This window comes from Nuphar pumila, chromosome 5 (genome assembly GCF_984573655.1).
Source record: "Nuphar pumila chromosome 5, dmNupPumi1.hap1.1, whole genome shotgun sequence".
Lineage (NCBI taxonomy): Eukaryota > Viridiplantae > Streptophyta > Magnoliopsida > Nymphaeales > Nymphaeaceae > Nuphar > Nuphar pumila.
Window position 1 is genome coordinate 90,409,222 of NC_143253.1, and position 25,295 is coordinate 90,434,516.

General features: G+C 36.4%; 1 protein-coding gene and 1 pseudogene across 1 annotated transcript; both read left to right on the plus strand.

The window, feature by feature from the left end:
• Positions 1-6,105: 6,105 nt before the first annotated feature.
• Positions 6,106-8,181, plus strand: LOC149837803 (uncharacterized; annotated as a pseudogene).
• A 111-nt stretch (positions 8,182-8,292) lies between these two features.
• On the plus strand, positions 8,293-10,593 carry LOC149837804 (uncharacterized). The gene is made up of 3 exons (XM_090008128.1): positions 8,293-8,863; positions 9,434-9,489; positions 9,874-10,593. Exons 1-3 carry the CDS (start codon positions 8,293-8,295, stop codon positions 10,591-10,593), a joined length of 1,347 nt encoding a protein of 448 aa, XP_089864254.1.
• The last annotated feature ends 14,702 nt before the right edge of the window (positions 10,594-25,295 follow it).

Consider the following 25,295-nt stretch of genomic DNA (forward strand, 5'->3'; position numbering starts at 1 on the left):
ATCAAAGCAAAAGAAAAAGGCATAATTCGACCGGACGGAGACGGGTCCCATCACGGTCGCCAAACCTGTGATCATCGTAAAAAAAAATTCTTTGTCGTTGTTTCTCTCTCTTCCTTCTCTTTTCCTTTTCTAACCTCTATTTTCCTCCTTTTTGAAGGGAGAAGAATAAAAAGATAGAAAAGAGAAAGAGAAGAGAAAAGAAAGAAAGAGAAAGGGAAATTCTTTTGCGGGTCTCACTTGACCTTAATTTTGAAAATTTTTGAAATAACTCGCCTCCATTTTAAAATATTTGCGGGAAAACTGGGAGACGGGATCCGCTCGTCGGTACGAGGTTCGACCGTTCCTGGCACCTTTACCAGGGGTAATCGAACCAAGGGTCGAATTTATGCCTTTTGTTTTGCAAAGAATTTATCTAAGTATTTATCCTAAGTCTAGATGCACAAAGAATCATGCTTGTGCAAATGTAAAGATGTATGCTCTTTTTGAAAATGTTCTGAAATTTTCCAAGTGTTTCTGATATGAATCTGATAAAATGAAGAAATGATTTTAACTTTAGAACTTAAAATTAGAGTTCTAAGTTTTAGAATAATCAAGAGCTTGGGAATATGAATCTGGATTTGAGAGATGATTTTGAAGTTTTGAGATAAAAAGAATTTTCAAAGTCATAAATGGACTTTGAATCAGAATAGAAATGAAACTGGGATTGAATCAGAAGGAAAGATAGAATTGGGAAATTTGAACAAAATTGAGAAATGGAATTGATTTAAAAGTTGGGTCTTCAAGATGAAATCCGAATCCAATATCTAGATTCTGAATAGAGTTCAAAGTTGAATTTTGAATTTAGGATCTGAAATGGAAACTTGGTTTGAAATCTGGAATGAAATGGAATTGGCTTTAAGAATTGGAATTTAAAGTAGAATTTGGATTTGGAATTTTGAATGGAATCGGATTCAAGATTTGGAATCCAAGATGATATTTGGATCCGAAATCTGAGATCCAAGATAGGGTTGGGCTCTGGATCCCAAGATGGAATTGGATCTGAAGTCTGAGATCTAATGTAGAATTGGGTTCTGGATCCTAGAATGGATTTGGATCTGAAGTCTAAGATCCAATGTAGAATTGGGTTCTGGATCCTAAGATGGAATTAGATCTGAAATCTGAGATCCAATATGAATGCTGAATCCTAGATCATAAAATGGATTTGGATTTGTTGAATTCAGAAGATGGATTTAGAACTTCCAAGTTTAAATTGAACTTGGAAAATGAAACTTAGAATTTTGAATATACAAATGAATTTCAAAATCAAATTGGATTTTGAATTTCGGGGCTTTGAATTTGGAATTCAGAAGAGGAATCAAGAATTTCAAAGTTTTTGATTGGAACTTTGAGTTTGATTGGAGTTTTGAAAAATGAATTTGGAATTTCAAAGTCAAATTGAACTTTGAAATCTGATTTTGAATTTGAAAAAAAATGACTTTGAAATCTCGAAGTTAAATTAAACCTTGAGATTTTGAAAATGAAATTGAATTTGAAAATGAAAGGATGAATTGGATTTTATAAGAGCTGAAGATAGATTGAGGATGATATTTACATCACTTGGAGTTTTTGAAAAAGGAATTTTGAAAATATGATGCAATTCTATCCTAAATGATGAATGAATTTAAAGAATTTGAAAATGGAATTTGAAAAGCTATTTCATTCTTTGAATGAATTAAAATAAGATTAAAAATATAATACATCCTTGACTATGGTCATTGAATGTATTATATGATAATCTATATTTAAATTCAAAAGAAGAATAAAATACATTTTAGTGCTTTTATAGAATTTAAAATGAAATTAACTCTCAATATACCCTGACTATGGCCATTGGTATATGTTTTGAGTTAATCCTAAGTTAGATTCTGATAAAAGAAAGAAAAATATTTTGAGAAAATATGATGAATTTTGAAAGTGGATCCAGTGTTATTTCGTATAAGATGAGAATTCTAAGTCTTGTTCACACCCCGACTATGGCCGTTGATGTAAATCGTCAACTTAGAATTAACTTACCTCTTACGAAATGGTGCACGTGCCATTCATGTTTCACCATTGTGAGAATTTTGAGAAATAAAGGAAAATTGCATGAAATAAGCAATTCATGGCATTTTTATAATGCTCATTCATTCTACCTAAAGCAGGAAAATGTAAATTTTTTTATTCCAATCTAGCTATTACAACATATAAAATCAAGTTTACAACCCTAAATGATAACTTTTCCCACAGATTTCCTGCAAAACAAACGGGTTAGTAATGAAAGTAGAAGGAAAATCACATATATTATATGAGAATCAATAGTGAAAAGGCCCATATGTTAAGATAAAAAGGATAGGAAGAGATATATACATCTATGTATAGATATGAGAGTTTATACACATACACATATGTCCGAGTATAACATGTGTTCAAGGTAGATGAGTGAAGCCAAAAAAAAGTGTTGGAAATGAAATGGTTTTTTTTAATAGTCAATACTTTTGGGGAGGACTATGAAGGACAAATGCTAATATGATAAAACGCAGGCATATAATAGCATATATTGAATGACTCATTAAGTATATTTAGGTGAGTGTCAACATGATCCATAGATGACATGCAGGTTTTGCAGGAAACATGATAAAATGCAATACTAAATGCTGTTGTGAATGTACCACTAATGATGGGGTCAAAACTAAAGTATGAGGAGTGAAGATGTATATGACTGAAGTGCAGGATGGGGTGCTGGGAGATGTTGAAGAGGGGATAGAGATGCAGGTACAGGGAAAGTACTGAAAAATGCAAGAAGTCAGCTAAATGTGGACTATGCGGGTAAGGCTGATATGAAGACAGTCAGCACAGCCATTAGAGGGTAATATGAGCTGATAGAGGGGATTGCGATGGGAATGATATGAGTGCAAGAAATAAATGCAGACCTAGCAGTAAGCAAATACCATGGGTGTGAAATGCAGAGTATGGCAAATAAACTATAAATACAGTGTTACATGAATGATGATGGGTAGTAAATGCGAAAAGGGGCTGTGGTAGACATAACAGGGGATTGTAGAAGGTGATGGGTTTTGTGATTAATATGGTACATTTTGCAAAAAAAATAAAAAAATAAAAAAATAAAACTAAATAGTAAGTGGACTGTGTAGTGTGAATACCGAGTGAAAAATGGTATGGCAGCCGATGTATTGTTGTTATCTTAACAGGCAACAACAGTAGATGGATGGAACAAGCAGAAAGTGCTGTGCATTGGGAGCTAAAAGAGAGTGGGGGTAACATGATACTGTGCATGGGTATAGTGGAGTGCTGGATCAAAAACCGAGCTTAAGTGGTCATTCTAACTAGTTATGCAACAATGAACGTTGTGATTTAGAACTATGGCCATACTAGGACTTCTGCTAACAACTGTGAACTCTCCTTGCTATTTCCACAGGTTCCAGAGGAATCACGCTTGAAGTATTGATGAAGCTGCTGTTGTTGGGCCGAGTCTTGAAATTCAGCTAAGCAAACGCGTGATTCCTATTTCGCAAATGCTTCAGAGTGAATCCTAGCAGATATAGAGAGTCTTCCAGCAATTCACAAAATTTTGAGTGACCCCAACCTTACAGCTGTATTTACCAGAAAAATCAATATCTAAACATGTATCATTACTGTAAATTTGATGGACTAACGTCAGAACACTTGATGTAAAGCAATAGGAGATGAAAACTGATTTCAAAGTTTAGCAATAACATCCAGAAAAAAAAAAAAAATTTAAGACAAAAGGTTTTGACAAGGCAGGCTGCCACACAGGATAACAATGACACGACCTGAAAATTCTGGAATCAAGTTCGGTGCCATCCATAACCCAAATCATAACAGTAACACCCTGCTAAAAAAAAAAATTCTTGTAATCCCTGAAAGGCCTGAGGCTGGGAATATAGATGTGGTGGATGGTGTACCTTATGTCACCATACATAAATGATGATGATGTACTGCAATTGATGCTGATGTTCATGTGCTAGTATCATAGAATACCTACCAAGATCCACTTATACAAAATTTAATATAATGAACCTTCAATCAGTGGATAAGTAAATAACCTATGTTTGATAATAGTATCTCAATGAGCAATTTAATTCTAAACTAATTGGTGGTTGTAAGGGATGCAATGGTAAAAAGAAAAAAATGCAGCGATGTGGCTGAATGGGGTAAGGGATATGACGTGATGGAGATAAAATGGGCTGCCATATCATGACAGCAGCCTTGTTGATGCCAGATGGGCCTGAAATGATGTAGCTGTTCAGAACACCACCAAACTTACCTAACCAATCTATGACATCTAAGAAGGCACGGATAGCCTCTGGATTCAATCTTCCTTTTTAAAGCACATGGTAGTAATGATAGCAGTAGGAAGAAACTGGATTAGGTATCGATATTTATTTGTGAAGAGCCCCAAATTTCAAGAAACGACCAATAATTGACTCAGGTTTTCAAAAACTCTTCGAAAGAGATGCAACAGAAGTTGCAACTCATTTTCCTCACCGCCATGAACTGCAATTGACTCCACATTTTCACAGGTACCAACGAGTTCATATATGACTAGCCTTTCTTTTTTTTTTTTTTTTACATATTGAAAGCAGGACCATCAATCTAGTAGACGAGCAAGACTATAAGCAATTTTGGATATATGTACAGACATGTATAAAGAAAAGAGAGGAGAAGAAAAGAAACAAAAAAAAAAGAAAGAAAAAAAAAAAAGACAGAAAAAAAAAGATAGTGCAACCAATTACCATGCCAGAATACAGAGGTGATAATCAGATGGTATAGGACATAACGGTGATATAAAATCTTCTATAATCTTTAAGTAAGAGGAAGGGGAAAGAGCCGTATATGTGCACATACTGTAAAATGGAGGGAGAAGAGACCTGTATGCTATAATGGAGTTTAAAGAATGGCATATATGTAGATCAGATAAAGAGCAAACACGATATCTTCAGGAGGGAAAACATATCCCCATACCATGTGGTAGTATAAACATATGTTTTTAGGGAAACGAAAATGCATATTTATGCGACAGCATAAACATATGTTAGGGTGCAACCCAGGGTTTAAGCTATGACAAAATTTTAGGCACAAGTTTATGCAGAGGCGCTGGAGACGAGAACCCACATTTTCACTATATCTAAGCATGAACCTTTATTGCAAATGATGAATGAAGGAGAGATTTAAATAAAACATGAATTAGTAAAGCATGAAGGAAACACACCCAGAGACAATAGTACAGTCGATCTAAAAAGAAAAGAAAAAAAAAGGAATAGATAAAAAAAAATGAATAAACAAACCAGGGATCGGCTGCAAAGAGATGGGGAATGGTGGTATGAAGTATACGATGCATCGTAGCTTCAATATTAGAACGAATGCAATGAAAAATCCTCTTTTATACTACAGCAGAGCAGGTGGCCTAATGAAACCCAAGGAGTATGAGCTTGCATCTATGCTATGGCAAAGCTTGGACTAGTATGAGGAAAATAACACAGAGGAAGTGATGACAATCAAGAGATCAGAATCAAAATGAATTAGACAGGATGATTCCAAATGAAAATGAACGAAAATCAACAGAAATGTAACTTTACTAGGGCAAGAACAAATGGAAAACCAAAAGGAATTTAGAGACAATTATAAGAAAGAGGAATAGATGTTGGAATCTTCGTGTTCCATTGATATTGCCGGATATAGACCAATGCTGCTACATACAGATCGGTGCTATATATGAGGCTTCGTAACTAAACGCTTTCAGAAGAAAAACCCGAAAAGGAAAGGAGAGAAAAGCCCTTATCCGATTTGCCGAATTCGAGTGACTGCAGTCGATTGAATTGATTTGGGCTCCAATAATTCTGTCGATGCTCTGAAGAAGGAGAGAGAGGGAAACCTTCTCTTCCTACCGTGGAGATCCTCTTTTTCTGAAGGGAAAGAGGATTAGGAAACAGAGTTTGAGGATGGATCAGCCGCAATGGGGAGGTGAAAAAAACTCTGTCCTGGGGTCCTCCTGTGTCTCTTTTTATATATGAATGAGGAAGCATCGAGAAGGGTTGTTATGCATCAATGGTTGAGGGGGAAGAAGAGGCGTCTGTTGAAGATCAACGGAAGAGAAATGAAAGGGAGACGATCGGGCGAAGAGGATTGAAGATGGTCGGGGGCCGATCGTGGGGGTGGAAGGCGGTGAAGGCTTCTAGAGGGAGAGCGGGAACGGTTGAAGATCGGTGGACGAGGCGTGAAGGAGGCATTCGATGGAGGGTGGATCGAGCGGATGATGGGGGAAGAGAGGCGACCTCCGGATGCTTCGAGAAGGAGAGGGACTGCGATAGGGGGAGTCCGTTGGAGATTTTCCCTATTTCAAAAAGGTGGTCCTCTTTTAGAAAGATTTTTGAAAAGTGGTTTAAGATGAGGTTTTTGGTAAAATAACTTCAAAAGCTTGAAGATCATTCGTTTTTCTTGTAGCTTTTCTCAATTTTTTTTTTTTTGTTTTTTTTTATGCTATTTTTCTATTTCTTTGCATTTTTAGAATAAAATCCTAAAGTTTTACGAGAAAACGAAAATTAAAACTAATCTTTTTGTGTTTTTATAAAATATTTACAAAAGGGAGTTTTTCTGAGAAAAAACTATTTTGAAAAAATTTCTTCAGAAATGGGTTTTGATCCAGATTTTGAAGAAGTATGGATTTAAAGTACTGGATTCGGATCCGGAATTGATTTTGAATATATCAATATGAATTTTAATTGAGAGAATCTAAAGAAATGACTTGATTTTCTCAGAAAACGAGGTTAGGGCCAAAAGGGTCATTTTTACAAAACTTTGAAAAATTTGGGGTGTTCACAGGGTAGTTTGTTGAGTCAGGCAGTGATAAACCCGAAGAGCAAAGAACAAATGACGGGAGGCCTGTACATTACAGAATCACAGCAATAGGCTAAATCTGTTATGGCCCTTAGGAGAGGACGTGAGTATCACGTCGAGAGTAGAGAGAAGACTGATGAGCCAGATTCAAGTATACCATCTTCTGTGGCTCAATCATCCCCCACCCCAGTTCATGAGCAGGATAGGAGTGAGCCTTCTCACAAAGAGGAGGACCCTCAGATGTACATCCCCAAACCACCCTATCCCAAAGCATTAGAATCTCCTGGTGTTAGAGGAAAGCAAGGCACAAAGGTCCAAGACATGCTTGAGATCTTCAAGCATGTGCAGATTAACCTGCCTTTGCTCGATGCCATTCAGCAGGTGTCGGCTTATGCCAAGTTCTTGAAGGAACTATGTACCCAGAAGAGGAAATCTAGAGGAAAAGTTCCTACCAAGGTCCATTTGACTGAGCAGGTGAGTTCAGTGATTCAACATTAGACTCCACCAAAGCTCAAGGACCCTGGAGCCCCGATCATTGCATGTACCATAGGAAACATTCGGATAGAACGCGTTTTACTCGATCTTGGAGCAAGCGTGAACATTCTGCTCGGATATTTCTATGATTCATTTGGGCTAGGAGAAATGAGATCGACTTCGATTACACTTCAGCTAGTAGATCGTTCTGTCAAGGTACCGAGAGGTGTCTTAGAGGACGTGCTAGTTAAAGTGGATGAGTTTTACTTTCCAGTTGATTTCATTATCCTTGATATGGAAGGAGTGGATAGCCAGCACCAGACTTCGATCATTCTGGGCAAACCATTTTTGGCAACTACCAATGCATGTATCAATTGTAGAACCGGAGCTATGGACTTGTCATTCGGCAATAGAAAAGTCAAGTTGAATATTTTCAATGCCGCGACGGGTCCAGTGGGAGATATGGAGTGCTTTCATATTGATATAGCACAGGATTTAGTGGAAGCACAGTCGGAGTTGTACATGGCAAGTGATTCCTTAGATTTGTATCATACAGTAGAGGATAGTTGTAGAGTTAGTGTAGATGTGTCTATAGTTTTGTCAGGATTACCTCCTTGGAGAGGAAGCATTGAGCTTCTTCCACCACTTGCTGAGACCCCCGCCAAATCATCGATTGAGTCTCCCCCAAAACTTGAGCTGAAATCCTTACCGGATTCACTCAAGTATGCATATCTCAAAGTTGGTGAGAATCTGCCTATGATCATCTCGTCACTGCTCACAGAGGAGCAGGAGCAGAGACTGTTAGATATTTAACGAGAGCACAAGGCAGCGATTGGCTAGGGGGTTGCTGATTTGAAAGGGATTGATCCTTCATTCTGCATGCACAGGATTCATTTTGATGAAAAAGTCAAGCTAGTGCGAGACATGCAGAGAAGATTAAATCCTAACATGAAAGAGGTGGTGAAGAATGAGGTGGTAAAGTGGTTAGATGCCGAGATCATTTACCACATTTCTGATAGCCAGTGCGTCAGTCTGATTCAGGTGGTACCGAAGAAATCTGGACTCACTGTAGTGGAGAATGAAAAAAGGGAAAGCATTCCGATGCGGACCACCACAGGGTGGCGAGTCTGTATTGATTATAGGAAGATGAATGTAGCAACACGGAAGGATCACTTCCCGTTGCCATTCATTGATCAGATTTTAGAAAGACTCGAAGGACAGAGCTACTACTGTTTCTTGGACGGATATTCGAGATATAATCAAGTAGCTGTCCATTCTGATGATCAGGAGAAGACCACATTTACTTGTCCATATGGCACTTTCGCGTTCAGACGTATGTCGTTCGGGCTCTGTAATGCCCCGACAACTTTTCAGAGGTGCATGTTAGCTATCTTCTCTGACATGGTGGATGATGTCATGGAAGTTTTCATGGACGATTTTTCTATGTATGGCTCTTCATTTGAGGATTGCTTCCAGAAACTTACTCGAGTACTGAGTAGGTGTACGGAGACAAACCTGGTTCTAAGTTGAGAAAAGAGTCATTTTATGGTCCAGGAAAGGATTGTACTCGGACATATTGTGTCCAAAAGAGCGATTGAGGTTGATAGAGCGAAGGTGGAATCCATTTCACGATTGACTCCACCCACCACTGTGAGGCAGGTTCGGTCATTTTTAGGGCATGTCAGATTTTATAGGCGGTTCATTAGGGATTTCAGCAAAATCTCTCAACCGCTTTGCTCATTGTTGGAAAAGGATCAACCCTTTGATTTTGGTGATGATTGTATGAAGGCCTTTGAGATACTCAAAGAGGCCTTGACTACTGCGCCCATTTTGAGACCTCCGGATTGGACGCTTCCATTCAAGATTATGTGTGATGCTTCTGACTATGCTATGGAGGCCATTTTAGGACAAAGGATTGAAAGGAAGCCCTATGTGATATACTATGCAAGTAGAACTCTGTCTGATGCTCAAATGAATTATACCATGACAGAGAAGGAACTCCTCGTAGTAGTATTCACATTAGATAAGTTTAGGTCCTATTTTTTCGGTTCGAAGGTGGTTTTCTATTCTGATCATGCTGTATTGAAGTATCTTCTTAGCAAGAAAGACACCAAACCGAGACTCATTCGATGGGTCCTGTTACTACAAGAGTTTGATCTTGAGATTCGATATAAGAAGGGAAGCGAGAATGTAGTAGCAGACCATCTCTCTAGACTGATCATGGAGATCACTCAGGATCAGAGACCGATCAGTGATTCTTTCCCCGATGAGCAGATCATGGCAGTTAGAGCATCACAGTTACCCTGGTTTGCGGATATTGTGAATTATCTGGTTTTGAGGCAGATCCCTGAGCATTGAAATAAGAATGAGCGAGAGCGATTCTTATCACAAGTGAGATAGTACTATTGGGATGAGCGAGAATTGTTCAAATATTGTGCAGACCAGATCATTAGAAGATGCATCCCGGAGGAGGAGTATGAGTCCATCCTCAGTTTTTATCATTCTTTGGCCTGTGGAGGGCATTTTAGTAATAGGAAGACAACTGCAAAGGTTTTGCAGTCTGGATTTTTTTGGTCCACACTCCACAGAGATGCACATGAGTTCTATAGGAAATGCATTCAATGTCAGCAGACTGGGAACATGTCCAAGAGGGACATGATGCCCTTGCTCCCGATTCTGATTATTGAGATTTTCGATGTTTGGGGCATATATTTTATAGCCCCATTTCCGCCATCATTCGGTAATTTGTATATCTTAGTGGCGGTTGATTATGTGTCCAAATGGTTTGAGGCTGTGGCAACCAAGACCAATGATCATAGAGTGGTGTTTAAATTCATTAAGCATAATATTTTCAGTCGTTTTGGTGTGTCACGTGCGATGATAAGTGATGGTGGCAAGCATTTCAGAAATGTACAGATAGCTTCTCTTCTAAGAAGGTATTCTGTCAATCATAGGTTCAACACTCCTTATCATCTGCAGACCAGTGGACAGGTCGAGGTTTCTAATAAGGAAATAAAGCGGATTTTAGAAAAGACAGTTCGTTCGGATCACAAGGATTGGTCCCATCGCTTAGATGATGCACTTTGGGCATATAGGACTGTATTTAAGACTCCCATTGGCATGTCCCCGTATCGTCTTGTTTTTGGGAAAGCATGCCACCTCCCTGTCGAGCTGGAACATAGAGTATATTGGGCAATCAAGAAGTTCAATTTCGACCTCACCTAGGCTGACAAAGAGAGAACATTGCAACTCACCGAGTTAGAAGAACTCAGAAATGATGCATATGAGAATGCCAAGTTATATAAAGCTTGCACTAAGGCCTTTCATGATAAGCACATTATCAGAAAAGTGTTTGAGCTGGATCAAAAAGTTTGATTGTTCAATTATCGTTTGCATTTATTCCCAGGAAAGTTAAGGTCAAGATGGGATGGACCTTACATTGTGAAAGAAGTATTTTCACACGAGGAAGTGACAGTATTTGATCCACAGACCGGAGGCACATTCAAGGTGAATGGGCAAAGACTGAAGCCCTACATTTCAAATTCCTTACAGGCTGGTGAGTGTGAGATCTGGGATCTCACAAAGGCATAGGATTTGAGCAGAGGAATGTATCATATGTAGATAGTAGAGTAGTTTTGTTTTTCAGTTCAGCATTTACTTTTGTTCAGTTATTTTATTTCATATGAACTGACATTTGTTTTGATTCATGCAGGTTTTATTTAATATTCAATGTGTGAGGATTAGTTACCAGGTACAGGGCACAACTTTCAGAGCAGACCATTGGCCAGATTAGCAGAAAACTATGTTGCCATAGGATGATGCAAAGTCAAGTCAATCAACTTCAGAAGCCCAACACATATCAGGTTGTATCTATCCTTTCTCCCGTATTTATTTTATTGTTCTTTAGTGTGCATTTGTATTGCATGTACATATTTTGTATGTCACTAGGGACAGTGTCATTCAAGCATGGGGGGTGGTTTAGATGCACACTAAATTTTTTTTCTATGACAGGTAGCTAAAAACTCATAAAAATTAGGTCATTGAGAACAAGTTTGTAGCATATATGATTGTTTTTGGCATAATCTAACAATTTAGAAATTTTTAAGCCCCATGTAAAATTTTTTCTCTAATCTGATCCAAAAAGAGTAGTTATTTATGAGAAAATTCAAAGAAAAGATAGTAGTTGAATGTTAGAAAGTTTTGAATCACTTTAGTATAAGTATGCATAATATGTTTTGTGGAAAAACTAAGCAATGGAAAGATGTTTTGAAATATGAGCTTAAAGGAATAGAGCTACGTTTAGTTGTTGATGTCTTCGCGATTCCTAGTAGTGGAACTCAGACACAAGTTGAAGTGTTTGAGTCTCTTTATGAAAAGGATAACGAAGAAGATCATCTTCTTGTCTAGTCGATATCTGTGGCCTATGTGGTTCGAGTAAGTAGAGTCTGAAGGGTGTTTTACACCTGGTGCCCTAAAGCCATCAGGTTTGGGAGTCACCGATTCAAAAGCTTGTTACATGAACTTCATAGAAAGCCTAAGAGATAGAGACATCACACATGATGAGAAGAAGACTATATGTAAACTATTAAAATAAAAAGTCTAGTGACTCGAGCAATTAAGTCTGAGGGATACTCTGTATCTGGTGCCCTAAGGTCGTCTGGCCTGGGAGTCACTGACCCAAAGCTCACTACACGGGTCAAAAAACTGGATATTTGAAATAGTGCTCAAGTGAGAAGAATGCTCAAGAGAGAAAAATGGTGAAAACGGTGAAAAATTGAAAATCAAAAGAAAAAAAGAGTGAGCTTAATGAGAAAAGTTCATTGCTTAGGAATAATTCTGAAGTACTGTGCAGAAAATATACAGGTGAGGATAAATGAGTGATAACATGATAATACTTGACTTTCTGAGAAAACTCATAGATAATTACAGTTTTAGAAAAGTGAAAGAAAAAGGTTTTTACTATGGTGGCATAAAAATTCTAAATTTGTTATGAGAGTGTACATTACATGAAATATTTGCTCAAACTGATTTCTTAATTGCCTAATATTTCTGAAAAAAAAAAAATCATTCTTGCATGACATTGATGTTTGTGGATAGCATCTCTGCAAACCCTCACGAGACTTTACTCATCCACTGGGGTAACCCAAGGGTGTAAAGGGCTCGTTGCATGAGCTAAATGCAACCGTGATTCCTACGAAAGTTAGTTAGGATTTTAATTGTTTAGTGCATATTTATTTAGTTATTTTCCAATTTCATAACATAGTTAGTTGTTTGTTAAGGGACTAACAAACATTCATGCATGGGGGTATTTGATGATGCATGAAATGCACATCATGTTATTAATATATTCATGCATTTTTAGATAGTTTTAAGGTTTAAAACCTATGATTGGATGTATTTTGGCATAATGGAGTTATGGTTCGAATTTCAGGAAAATCGGAGTTAAATTGAGTGAGATATGACTATTTTAGAGTTCGGGCATGGATTTCAAGGTGGATCAGATCAAGATCCGACCCAAATAGACTTTCTTGGGCCGTGGATCAATGTTTAAAATATCACAATCCAACCCAAACGTGACCCAAGAACCATTTAGAAAAGGTTTTCAGAAAACCCTCTCCAAAAGGGGCGCAGAGCAATAAATTTTATTATAAACCTCTTTCTGAAAAAAGCCCAAAGTATAAATACATGTTTTCTAAAAGCCCTAAATGTTTTTGCCTTGAGATTTGCGCCTCTTCCTCTAACTCTTGCTCCAGCCACCTTTTTCCCCAATCATTCCACGCCATCTCCATTGAAGTCTTGGGTTTTGCTTGAGATTCAAGCATTTTTCTTGTGTTATTTCGATTCATTCTCACATATCTTGTTCATTTCTTTTCATCCTTGCTGGTTATTGATCATAAGTGTTTTATTTTGTAGGTGTAGTAGAGGTTGAAGACATTCTTCTTGCGTAGAGTGTCGTCTACTCCAACAAGAAAGATCGGCTCTACCTCCATCCGATCCTCTACTCCACCCGATCGTGAATCGGTTCACTTCCCACCCTCCTTGTACTTCAAACGTGGTACAGCTGCAAGAATGAGCTCCATTATGACGTTCCAGCATCCTTGAAGAAGAAGAAACGCATCTTCATAGGTTGATTCCGCTCATTCCACCCCCACAGTCGTCGGATTGCCCTTGAGGTAGGTCTTTCCATTCTCCTTTTAGATAAATCGTGCCTACCCATTTCGTGATTCCTTAAACCTCAGCCCACTTGCTGATTTTCTCGTTATTTGACAGCAAACCACTATCATTTTTCTATGATTTCCTGGTTTTGAATGTCGTGTTTGGTCCTAGATTAGGGGTTAGTTTTTGTTTTTATAAGTAGTTTTAGTCAAAACTGAAAATCGGCTAGATCTATTCTAGGCGATCTTGGCATTTTTATTTTCTGTTTTCTGAACTTTTGTGGCAGTATAGTGTGTCAATCCTATATTGTTCCAGTCATTTCCCGTTTAACTTGTCTTAAATTTCAAGTTGGGTCTAGTCCTAGGTGTCGTTAAGTATTGTTTTGCAAAAATCATTTTAGTCAAAAATTAAAATTGGCTAGATCTATTCTAGCCGATTTCAACATTTTGTCATTTTTGTTTTCTGAATTTTTTAGCAGTAATCTATATCAAAATGCATTAGTCCATTAGTTTAAGATCCCATTTTGTTTAATTTTATGTTGGGTTTATCGTTGTTGAATAGTGGTGTCAAAGTACATCAATCGATTGGTGTGTGTCTAGCGATTTCCGTAGTTTTCATTTTAGTTTAATTTTGTTATAATTTCAGTTAGTTGTGTCTTAGGCTAATCTGATTTTAGCTGTAGTTAGGTTGAATTTTGTTTGTCATTGAAATTGAAAATTGTGTCAAAAAGAAAAAGAAAAAAAATATTATTGTTTTTTTAGTGTAGATAAAGTCGATTTTCTTGAGGTGTTAGAATTGCTTTCTTCTCCAAGGAGACGTCTGCCATTACAGTCCAGCTTGAGTTTAGGTTTCATTTGGTAAGTTTGATAGGATTAGGTAGGTTAGCTAGAGTGTCTAGATTCATTGAATTGAGTGTTAGTGTAGAAAATATTTTTTGCATGTTTGTTTAGGTAGTTTTTGATTTGTGTGTGTTGGCTAAATTAGATTTTCTGTAATTCATATTTTATATGTCATCCTGACCCTTTAAATTAGTTGTGTAGGGGTTAGAGTAGTTAGGTTAAGTTAATTAATTAAGTAGTGTCGAATTTTAGGAGGGTAAATAGGTAACTTTTATTGAAAAACGATTTTGGTAAATTTGGACTCCTCCAAATTTGTGGGATTCATTTAAGGAAAGATTTGAAAATTTTGTATCCAGCCAAGAGAGAAGATTTAGATTTTAAATTTTGGAAACAAAGTTTGAATTTTAAGTCACTTTCTAAAATTTCTATCAACGGTTTTGGGAAAGAGCTTTAATTGTGGTCCTTTCTTTTAATGCCAAATCCAAAAACGTGTGGGCCCTCTTGTTGGACGGTTTTACATGGTTAATCTTCCTAATTGAATCACTAAGGCAATTATGGAGAATAGTCTCCCTTTCAATTTAGTTAATTCTCATTTATTACCCCTCTTTGCTAACTTTCTATCTTGACCTAGCATAGGTTTAGGATTAATCATTTTAGAAAGTTTGAATTAGCCTTAGGTTTTAATAAGTAAATTATTATTTAGGTAGGTCTTAATTAGTATTTATTGACTTTCATATAAGCGTGTAGTGTAGATTGTTACAACAATGAAGTCATACATGATACTTCAAGTACAAGGTTTTGATGATGAACAAATGAATTAACTGCATTTCAGCTAAGGCAATGAAGAAAGATGACAAGCATTGAAGAATTCGATGAAGAATCTTTGAAGACTAGTGTGCAAATGTTAAATTCATTAAAAGTCTTAGATTCGTGTAAGAGCCTTACTTAGAGTGCATATTTCAGTTGCATTTCACCTAAAAAGTCTTTAGAAAAACTTTTCTAAAAGAACCCTTCATGAAAATCTTTTTAGAAAACTCTTTATTTAATTTTTCGTGTTTATTAGTCGACCAATAGACTCACCAGTCGACTAATCCTTTCGCTCCAAATTTTCTAAACAAAATGTCATTTTTGTCAAATTAGTCAACCAAAGGTTTTATCAGTCGATCGGACAGAATGTCTGTTTTCTGAAAATTTAGCAGCAGTCGACTAATGATTTTATCAGTCGACCGGACAGAACATGTATTTTCGGAAAAATTTAGCAGCAGTCGACTGAAAGGTTTTTCAGTCTACTGATGATATTATCAGTCGACTAATTTTTTCTCTAGTCGACTAAGTTTCAAAACTTAAGATTTTCAAACGGCTTGATAAACACATTAGTTGACTGACGATAACTGTCAGTCTACTGATAGCTAATTATCAGTCAATTAACTACTGTTCCAGTCGACTAATTTTGCCGTTTTTCCTGAAACTTTTAAAAGGCGTGTCTTTTCATTTTTCAAACGTTTTGATCGTTCAAAATGGACTGTTTTGACACCCTTTCATACCCTCAACGTATGAAATCTTTCAACTATAAATATAAGTGCATTTCACACTCAAAAGCAATGAATTTGAATGCAATTACATTGAATTACTCTTTGCTTTTCACTCATATTCAGTTTCTCACTCACTTGATATTTTTTCACTTTAGTTTTTCACTCAAATTCCTTTGAGAGACAGTGAATTCGTGAGTAGAGTATTCCAACAACCTCAAAAGCCAATTGCATCTCATTTGCATTCATAAGAAGGGCTCGTAGGTTGTTTTGTAAGTTGTTACTTATTTCATTTTTTTGTAAAAGGAAGGACTCCTTGGTTTAAAGGAGTTGTTTGCTTTCAGTAGGTGTGTTACTGAAAGTGGGACCGGATTTGGTCTGTGTATGATCTTGTAGTTACACAAGGTTGATAGTGGAAATCTCAAGGGGTTTTTGCTTGGGGACTAGATGTAGGTCGGGAAAGACCGAACCAGGATAAATTATTGTGTTTGTGTGTTTGCTTTGCGAATTACAAAATCCGTCAAAATTCCAAAGGTGATATTTAAAAGCACTATTCACCCCCCCTCTAGTGCTCATTGCCTCGATCCTATTGCACTTTCATTTTGTATCAGAGTAGGTTTGCTATTATTTTGATTTGACCATCATCTAGCATGGCAACAACATCATCTCAGCACAAAAAAGGATTCTCCTTTGTTCGTCCTCCTCTCTTCGACGGAACAAACTATGAATACTGAAAAGTGAGAATGACAATATTCTTACAATCCATGGATCTCGAAATTTGGAGAGTTGTTTCAGAAAAGTACCAAATGCCATTAACTGATTTCAGTCAATGGACCGATGAAGAAAAGAAGACTGCTTCACTTAATGCCAAAGCTGTGAATACATTGTATTGTGCCGTTGACAAGGTAGAGTTCAATCGTATCTCTCAATGCTCTACAACAAATAAAATCTGGCATACTCTTCTCGTGACTCACGAAGGTACGTCAAAGGTAAAGGAATCTAAAACTACTTCTTTAGTTTATAAATTTGAATTGTTTAAAATGAAGCAAAATGAATCTATATCGGACATGGTAACAAGAATGACCGATATCACTAACACTCTAAAATCCCTTGGAAAAGAATATTCACAAGTGGATTTAGTCAGAAAAATCCTAAGGTGTTTAACTCCTGAATGGGAGAGAAAAACCACAGCTATTGAGGAAGCAAATGATTTAAACACTCTCACTCTTGAAGATTTGGTTGGTAACTTAATGGCATATGAAGTCCAACTTCAAGACAGACAAGAAGAAGAACCCAAGAAGAAATCTCTTGCTTTTAAGGCTACTTCTGACTCTGAAAATTTAGAAGAAGATGAAGATGAAGATATTGCTCTCATCACAAGGCAATTCAAAAGATTCATCAAAAAGGGAAGATTTCAAAGAAAGGTAAAGAAAGCGGATTCTTCCAATCCTAATGAAGTCAAGTGCTTTAACTGCAAAAAGGCAGGACACATAAAGAAAGATTGTCCGCTTCTCAAAATCAAGACCAAGGACCAATTCAAGAAGAAAAAGGCATTTCAAACATGTTGGGATGATAGTGACTCCTCTTCCGATGAAGAATCAAATGAAGAAGTCGCCAACATGTGCTTTGTAGCACAAGAAGACTTGGTAAGTCAATTTAAGTATGATGATTTATTAGAAGCATTTAATGATTTATATGCTAAATTTAAGAGTCTAAGTTCTAAAAACAAAGAGTTAAAAACTGAAAATTCAACTCTTGACTCTCAAAACAAAGTGTTACTTCAAGAGATAGAAGATCTCAAGAAGGAAAACTCTTGTCAAGCATTTGAGATAAAAGAAATTGGAATTAGAACCAATCTCTTACAAAAAGAAATAACTAGTCTAAAAGAAAAATCAAATGATCTTCTTTCTATAGTGACCAAATTCACAAATGGTCAAGAGAATCTAGAAAGGCTTCTTGGTTCTCAAAGATGCTCGGTTAATAAAACTGGATTGGGATATAGATTCTTTGATACTCAAAATAGACCAAACTATGTGGTGAAGAATCAAAGACAATATTCTCAACCATTTGTTCAAAGAACTAAATTTTCTAGTTATAATAGAAATGCATCTAATATTGAAACTTATAATGATTATAAGCCTAGACATGATTACTCTAGAAATGCAAAATCTTTTTATAGAAAAAATATTTATTATCAAAGGAAACCAAAATCCAAATGGATATGGGTTCCTAAGACTAACTCTCATGGACCCATAAATAGAAAATGGTCAAATGCTTTGTCTTCTAATTTTGTTGTAGGTACACAAAATAAGGAGCAAATGGATATTAGACAGCGGTTGTTCCAAACATATGACTGGAAGGCCAGAGTTATTTTCCACCCTCCAAAGTAAGGATGGAGGAATCGTCACCTTTGGTGACAATAACAAGGGAAAAGTAATCGGTATTGGTAACATTGGTAATCCAAAATTTCCCTTGATAGAAAATGTTCTTTTAGTAAATGGTTTAATGCATAATTTATTATCCATTAGTCAATTATGTGATAAAGGTTTTTTGTTTCTTTTGAACATGATTTATGCTTAATTTCTGATTTTCAATCTAAAAAGATCATTTTTAAAGGTAAAAGAAGGAACAATGTGTATGAACTTTATCTAGATGAGTTACCCACTTTTAATGAAAAATGTCTTATTGTTTCAAATGAAATTCAATGGTTATGGCACAAGAGACTTGGACATGTTCACTTTAAAATTATTTTAAAGTTATCCAAGAATGATCTTGTTAGAGGCCTACCTAGAATACCATATAAGAAGGATCAATTATGCGATGCCTGCCAAATGGGTAAATGTTATCATCGCAAAATTTTTCCCCTCCCTTAAGAGAGAGAAACGAATTTCGCGAGTCAAACTCGACCAAAGTTTTGAAAATGGTTTTAAAATTTACTCGCCTCCGTTTTGAAAATTTGCGGGAAAATTCTGTGGAATGGGATTCGCTTGTCGTTACGAGGTTCAACCGTTCCTGGCGCCTTTACCAGGGGTAATTGAACCAAGGACCAATTATGTGCTTTAACTCGACTCAAATATCTAAATTATGCTCTATTTTTCCTAGAATGCACAAAGAATCAGGCTTGTGCTATGAAATTTTGAAAATTATGCAAGTTTGAGAAACATGATGTTTGCTTTGGAAAATTGAAATATGCTAGAAAAATGATTGGAAAAGTACTTGAAATTGGGATTCCTGGGAAAATCATTGAAGTTCATTGAAAATCAGAAATTTGCATTGGAAAGTGATTTCTCAAGAAAGCTTAAAAATCTGAGAAAATTGGTTTTGAGATTGGAAACTTGGAATTGATTTTATGAGAAAATGGATTTGAGAAATGCTGGGAAAATCACGAAATTCATTGGAAAAGGATTTCTGAAAAGGAGAATGAATTCTCAGGAAAACTGGGTTCTCAGGAAAATAGGAAATCTGAGAAAATCGATTTTTGAAAACTTGGGATTTTGAAATTTGAGAATTTTAAAACATTGGAAAATCTTGGTTTGAACTTGGGAAATGCTTTGAAATCTCTTTTGAAAACTCAGGATTTTGAGAAAATCAGATCTTGAGAAAGACTTGGGAATTCTTGAGAAAGCTGAATTTTCTGAAATTGAAATTGGAAAATGAATTTGAGAATAATGCAATTTGAATGATATGAATGAATGAATATGAATTTGAAAAGGGAATTTCATTGAGGAATTGGGAAATCCTTTTAAAACTTTAAAAAATGCAGTGCATTTTGAAGTTAGCCTAAGTGTGTAGGTTGAATGTGGCTAATACGAAGATCATAAATCTTGGTTTTCTTCGTATTCTGACTATAGCCATAAATACGAATCCCACCGAGTTTATAAACTCCATAAAAGCTTGTGCACGTGCCATTCGTGTAAACCATAGTGAATTTGAAATAATGTGCATGAATCATACATCACATATTAAAATTTTGCAGAAATTAAACTATATGCAATGCAACCCTATTCTAAGCAGAAATGTAACTCTTATTCCAAATATTACATTGATTTTTTACATTGAATTGAAATAAAAGAAATAAAATGGCTAAGTCTTCTTCTTGAGTATTCCTGCAAAACTGGAAAATAAAGTTAGCACAAAAATGTAGGTTTTTCTGAATTTATCCGAAAATATGAAAAATTATCGGATATTATTCAGATATAAACCCAGATTCATACCCCCTTTGATATAAACATGATAAATAATGAATAAATTTCAAAAATAAACTTGAAAATTCGAAATTGGGGTCAAAATGACCAAAATACCCCTGATGACCTTGAAATCAGGGTTTTCTGAAAGAATTTTTGTAAATTTTGGAAATTTGAAAATCAAATAAAATAAATCAAACATAATATGATAAAATATGATGATATGCATGAAATTTTGGAAAATTAGAAATTGAAATTTTGAAATTTAGGCCAAAATGTCCAAAATACCCCCGATAACAAGACTATGGCCTTGAAACCAGGGTTTTCTGAAATAAATTTTGCAAAATTGAAAAATATGAAATGAAAATGACATTAAAATTAACCCTAATATGATTCTACATGCTTATGTACATGATAAAAACCCTAAAATGGCGAAAATATCATAAATATCAAATTTAACCTGATTTTCGCCTGATTTTCGCTTCTGAATTTAAAGATAAACTAACACATGGAGCAAATGAACTTGGAATTAAGCCAAATTTGGCATGGACACCTAAAATAACCCTAGAAACATAATGGATCTCGAAAATCTAATTTTTTTATATTTTTAAATATGGAAATTCAAATAAAAATCCTAATTTTCATGATTTTTGCCTAAAATGTTGATTCTAAAGGAGATTTAGGATATCAAACTTCCATAAAAATTTCCCAAATTTTATGGGGTGACAGAGGACAGTAGGGAAAGGATTTTTTTCTTTTACACTTTCTGCTTTTGACCTATGGTCGGAGCTGTACCACTCCGGCAAGTCGGATCGAAATCCGGCGACTCTAGTAAATGAATGAAACAGACAGGTTTCGGTAGAAAATGTGGGAAAAATGGCAGACAGATGGGAAAATGGCTGAAATTGTGGAAAAATGTCCCTGACAAACAGAGGAAGATTTGATCTTTTGACACTATTAGCATTCGGGTTACGGTTTGGAAAAGGCCACACTGTTATCAGAGACCTAAATCTCTGGAATTCCTGGACATTGGATCTGTTAGACAGAAAGGGAAAATCCGGGAAAAATAATGAAATAGATCCAAAAATTCCCACATTTTGGGAAATGACAGGAAAGTATGTTAGAAACAACTTTCATATTGAAAGGTTTTGCAGACTGGCTACAGATTGGGTGGACTTGATGAATTAGGGTCTGTCTATACCCTGACGAAAGAAAATCAATATTTTCCCATAGGTCTGAGAAATCCGATTTTTACAGAGGTCAAAACTGTCAGGAAAATCCTCAAAATTTCCAGATCATAAGTAGATTCAATTGTAAATCCAATGTGATTTTTTGAGAACAATCCGGATCTTCCACGAGGGTCGTGTCGGAGGTTCTTGTCTGCTAAAGCGCAAACTGGAAATTTAAAAAGACAGAAAACCCGATATAGGGTTTGATTTGTTTAGTAGGAATGTAAAGCTCAAATGGATTTCAATTTTTTTTTGCAGGATATCACAGACAGATAATTGTAACTATCACAAAAATTTTAGGATTTTTGAACGAAAAGTTTTATATGAAATCATAGCTAAAGTGGATATCTAAAATAAAACATGATGAACTATCAATTAAATTGAGCTAAATAACAAGAAACGGAGAAATGAGACTAAATGCAATACATAAAACATAAAATTTATCTAAAACATGGAATGAAACATGAAAAATTCAGGGAGACACAAATCATATTTATTTTTATGGCTATGAGAAGGGAGGATCTGGTCCATTGATTGGATGGCTCATTTTCCCTCAATAGCAACAACATGAAACAAGGAAAACAAATGAAAATAATAATAATAAAAAAAACAAAAACAAAATGAATATCTTACCTTGGGTTAGTTTGTATCAATTGAAGGAAGATGACACCAACTTAAAAGGGATGCTTTCTTGTATATGCTGGACCAGCTATTGGGCGTGAAGGTGGTTGAAGTTGGATAGGAGTCCGGCTAGAGGAGCTCTTGGAAGAGGTGGCTGTTGCAAGATGGAGTTCGATGATGGCTGCTGTGGAGGTGGCTGGAACCGATTGCAGAGAAGGCTTCCAAAGTGCTGGGGGTGTTGAAGCTGTGGTGGAGATGTTGAAGCTTCTATGCTGCTGTGGAGGTGGTGAAGGTGGAGCAATGGAGGTTGCTGTTGATAGCTTGAATCCGAAGGAGCTGCCAAGGAAGCACCGGCTGGGAAAGATGGGGGTGAAGGAGGAAACTTGGTTGCTGTGGTGGCTGAAGCTAAGGTGCTGCTGGAGGTTGGAAGGCTGCTGTGGCTGTAGTAGCCAAGGAGAGAAGAAGATAGCTAAAGGGAGAGAGAGAGAGGTCTTTAATGAGAAAATGGGCCAGCCGTAGCCTTTTGCTCCTTTCTTTTTTTTGGTTTTAAACTTAGGTCTTTAATGAGAGTGGACTTAGGGTTTTAGAGGGGATAATGAAAGAGAGGGGAATGAGTTTACGTGAATGGCTGGAGAAGTGGGAAAAGAAGGGAGGAAGGGAGGAAGGAAGGGAAGAAGGAAAGAAGGAAAAGGAAAAAAGAAAGAAAGAAGAAAAAGAAAAGGAAAGAAAGGAAGAAGAAAGGGAAAGAGAAAGGGAAAAAGAAAAAGGAAAGGAAGGAAAGGAGAGAGGGCTGGAGGTTTGGGTGACCACCTTGTGGGTCCCACCTTAGGAAAATAAAATAATAAAATAAAATAAAAAAATAAAACAAACAAAAAAAAATAAATAAAAAAAGGTAAATAAATTTTTTTCCTTTTTTCTTTTATAAATTAAAATAGAAAATACAAATGGATGGGTCATCTCAGAGCGGGTCCAAATTCCACTTTTGAAATTCATTTTGACGATTAAAGGGGTAAAATAGTCTTTTCAGAAAATTTCTAGACGAAACGAGCTATTTTTGGCAGTTTTTGAAATGAGCTCGGATTTTGAAGTTCAATACCTTGTTGCGAAGCAAATCCAATGTAGAATTTAAAAATTTAATTTTGGAAGAAATCCATATTGTTTTTCTCGAGAAAATACTTCCAAATTTATTTTTAAAACGAAACGAGCTATTTTTGGCAGTTTTTGAAACAAGTTCAGATTTTGAAGTTCAATAGCTTATTGCGAAGCTAATCCAGTGTAAAATTTAAAAATTTGATTTTAAAAGAAATCCAGATTATTTTTCTTGAGAAAATATTTCCAAATTTAGACTCCTGGGGTGAAAATGTCAATTTTGAAAACCCGAGGTTTGAAATTGATTTCTGAAAACTTTTAAAACTCAATCTGGATTGAAATTTATAAAACTGGAGTTCTGGACTTCGAAAATGAAATGAAAGGTGATGAAATGTTATGAAATGCTAAGAAATGATGAGAAATTATATGAAATGCTATGCGGAATGCAGACCCTGAATGAAGAATTTTAGATGTTAGACCCCGATTGGCAGCTGTACCAGTTTAAAAAGCATTAAAATTGATAAAATTTGCAAAATAGCTCAAGAAATGGTTTTCAGGACTCTACTGGGTCAGAGTGACACTGAAAATTGGGGTTCGAGCTGGATTGAACTGATATGAGCTAGATTGAGCTGGGTTTTAGAGTTTCAGAACTCAAATGAACTGACCAGGCACTGAATCAATTGACCTTTCCGACTGAATTTTCAAGAAAAGCTACCATTTTTAGAGAAATGGTACGAAATGGTCACTGGGGTGAAGTGAATTACGAACTTGAACTGGGTTTGAGCTGAAACAAAGGTCAGTAATACAGAGGTGAACTAAAATCGAAGCTTGAACACTAGCTCAATTGGCTGAACTCGACTCAATTTCAGTTGAAAGAGCTAAAATGGACTAAAATGGGCTTCTGGACACTTGGAAATGGTTTTGAACTAAAACTGGAGCGCTTGAACTTCTGGTGAGCTCAAGTTAGACTCTGGGGAGTATGACTGACTATGAATGACTGACTCAGAGAAAATTGGCTTGGATTTGAGTGAGAAATGAGCTCATTTCTGAAGAGATGATCCCATTTTGGCAGTAATGGTCAGAAATGAAAATGGCTTGTTCATTGTGAGGTCAGATGAGCTTGACTTGATTGACATTCTAAATGTTCTGAACTGACCAATGAGCTTGGTTGACTCCGACTAACTGGGGTTCGGGATGACCTAGGGGTAAAATGGTAATTTTCTTAATAAAAGTTGGTAAAATGGTGCTTTTCTGAAACTGACTCGGGTTTGACTCCTACACTGACCTAACAGGGTTGGCACTGCACGAGGAGGGTTGTTTGAGAATGAATGTGGAAAATTTGGGGTGTTTACAGATGCCCCTCTTTGCTACTAAGCCGTCTTGAGGACGAGCTTAGTGGCAAAGAAAAACACACCAAATTTTGGCTATAAAAATGCCCCAGTTAGAAGGATCTGATTGGGTATGAAAAAATTAGCCCTGATGAAAATGGTAGATATGAAATGGAGAATGAAGAAGAAAAATTTACTTCAAAAGAAGTGAGATTCAGGTTTTGCCCTTAACCTGGATGGGACGGAAAATACTTCGCATAGAAACGAAGCTCAGGTTTAACCCTTAACCTGACCGGGAAATGAAAATGGTAAGTTGGATGGTGAATAAGACAATTTTCTTGAAGAGGAATAAGGTGACTCTTTCAACAACACGAAAGATGAATTCTTTTGACAACGCGAAAGATAACAAGGCGATCCAAAGGAACAAGGCGATTCTTTCAACAACGCGAAAGATGACAAGGCGATCCAAAGGAGCAAGGCGATTCTTTTGACAATGCAAAAGATGAATTCTTTCGACAACGCGAAAGATGGAAAAAGGCGATCCAAAGTAACAAGGCGATTCTTTCAACAACGCAAAAGATGACAAGGCGATCCAAAGGAGTAAGGCGATTCTTTTGACAACGCAAAAGATGAATTCTTTCGACAACGCGAAAGATGGAAAAAGGCGATCCAAAGGAACAAGGCGATTCTTTCAACAACCCGAAAGATGATAAGGCGATCCAAAGGAGCAAGGCAATTCTTTTGACAACGCAAAAGATGAATTCTTTCGACAACGCGAAAGATGGAAAAAGGCGATCCAAAGGAGCAAGGCGATTCTTTCAACAACGCGAAAGATGATAAGGCGATCCAAAGGAGTAAGGCGATTCTTTTGACAACGCAAAAGATGAATTCTTTCAACAACGCGAAAGATGGAAAAAGGCGATCCAAAGGAACAAGGCGATTCTTTCAACAA